A 2,113-nucleotide genomic window follows, 5' to 3' on the forward strand; every position below is an offset into this window, starting at 1 on the left:
GCAGACCAAAAACGTAAGTAGCAAGCAGCTTGGGTTTTATATTCAGGGGAAGGGCAGAAGGAACATTTAGGCTACAGAGGAGAGTAATTTGTGTCACAGCTGTAATAAAACCAGATTTGCTGTTTTGTCTGTTCAGGTGAATTCCAAGCCAGATATGTGGAGGAGCACCAGCTCGGAGAAGGAGGCTGTGGAGCAGTGTTTGCTGGCTACCGGATAGAAGATCGTTTTCCAGTAAGTGTTCAGATGATGGTAGTAAGACAGGCAGTGACGCAGATAATGGATAATATCGTAAACTGAGACGTCTGCTGTGTTTCCACCTTTCATTATGTCATACTGAGGAAATGCTCACCAATGCTCTGTGTCTTCTAGGTTGCCATCAAACACATTCCCAAAAATAAAGTCTACTGCAAAGTGGCGGTAAGCGTCCAACACTTGAATTAGTTTCACATTACTGGATTGAATGCGGCGTTCCTCATCATCCACTTTGTTGTAATATTTCAGGATGAAAATGGGAAGATGCTCTCGGTGGAAGTGGCCATTATGCTTAAACTTGCAGGTGAAGCAGAAGGGTCAGTGGGAATATCAGCACCTGTGTCCTTGCTGGAGTGGTTCGACCTTGGCAAAGAGCTGATCCTGGTGCTGGAGAGACCTGTCCCCGCTGTGGACCTGCAAAAATACAAAGCAGAAAATGGAAGAACTTTAACAGAGGACACGGCCAAGGTAAGTTGACTGGAAGAGCCTTAGACTGTACAGCATTCAATCAAGGCAGAAAAGCATTAACTCATTATTGTGTTTTTCATCTTTTCCAGGTCATTCTGAAGCAACTAGTTGATGCTGTAAAGGAACTTGAGGAGAAACACATCTTTCATCGGGACATCAAGGGACAAAACATTCTGATTGAGACCGGCTCAGATGTGCCTCGAGTTCGCATCATTGACTTTGGACTGAGCTGCTTTGTTAAACAGCGATCTCTGTATCGCATCTTCTATGGTAACATATTCTGCTCTTGCTTTTCACAGATGTAACAATTTGTGTCTTTTGTTTTAGAAGAAATTGTAATTGTGTCTGTTTGTTAGGCACTCCTCTTCACATCCCTCCCGAGTGGTACATTAGGAGCTGCTACAGGTGTGGACCCACCACGGTGTGGCAAATGGGAGTGGTGTTGTATGAAGCGCTTCATGCACGATACTTTAGTACCGCGAGGTTCCTCACAAAGCAACTGAGCATCAAAAAGCGTCTGTCCACAGGTAAGAAAACTTCACACTTCCAGATTCACTAGAACTATCATCTTCATCTTTTTGATCTTTTCTTTCTTTCAAGAATGCCGGAATTTCTTGGACGCATGTTTAGCTTTAGCCCCGGAGAAGCGCCCAACACTGGAGGAGCTCCAGCTTCACCCCTGGCTAAGATAACACACACAAACACACAATTCACACCTTATCATGTAAGTGTGATACATTGTAGTAACTTCCTTTCTTTTTTCTGTTGGACAGGAATAGATAGAGTGGGTCAATCTTAAAAAGAAAATAAATAAAAATTTAGCTTTTTTGGAGTTCCTGTAACCCCCCCAGCCATCCCAGGAAAGGGGATCTCTCTTTGAATGGGCTTTCCCGAGGTTTCTTCCCATCGATCTGGCCCCCTGGGGAGTTTTTCCTCGTCTTCATAGAGAGCTTGGGCTGGGTCAGGAGCTCCATCAAAACTGTCTTTATTTGATGACTTCAATGTCATCAAATAAAGATGTGTTTTACTTAAAGTAAAATTTGATCAAAATAAAACTTGTTTAATTCATCTTTGCTGAGGATTCTCCTTCATTACTATTTTGTTTTGTTTTGTTGTTTTGTTTTTACCCATGGTGCATTTTGACAAATAAGAAAACTGAATCAGGTTAAAGTGTGCACAAAGACAGTCACACTGCAAATGATCTGAAGACTTGCATCTGTTGCTCTAACCCCCAACTAGTTTAGACAGATTTCCTGGTTCTACCAGAGGTTTTTTCCTTCAAGAAGGGAGTTTTTCCTTCCCACTGTTGCTGAGTGTTTGCTCATAGTGGGTTGTAAAAGCATAAAAGTTAATAAGAGGCATTCATAGCAGAATTATCACAGAGGGAACTATA

The 2,113-nt window shown here is 42.4% G+C and overlaps 1 protein-coding gene across 1 annotated transcript; it reads left to right on the plus strand.

Annotated features, from left to right (window-relative positions):
* Nucleotides 1–276: 276 nt before the first annotated feature.
* LOC308399851 (serine/threonine-protein kinase pim-3-like) lies at nucleotides 277–1,412 on the plus strand (the record flags this gene model as incomplete). Its single annotated transcript, XM_080887263.1, has 6 exons — nucleotides 277–288; nucleotides 370–417; nucleotides 502–720; nucleotides 810–990; nucleotides 1,077–1,247; nucleotides 1,321–1,412. The coding sequence occupies 6 exons, from the start codon at nucleotides 277–279 to the stop codon at nucleotides 1,410–1,412; spliced, it is 723 nt and encodes a 240-aa protein (XP_080743389.1).
* Between the last annotated feature and the right edge of the window lie 701 nt (nucleotides 1,413–2,113).

Source organism: Rhamphochromis sp. 'chilingali' (genome assembly GCF_963969265.1).
Source record: "Rhamphochromis sp. 'chilingali' genome assembly, chromosome: 7".
Taxonomy (NCBI): domain Eukaryota; kingdom Metazoa; phylum Chordata; class Actinopteri; order Cichliformes; family Cichlidae; genus Rhamphochromis; species Rhamphochromis sp. 'chilingali'.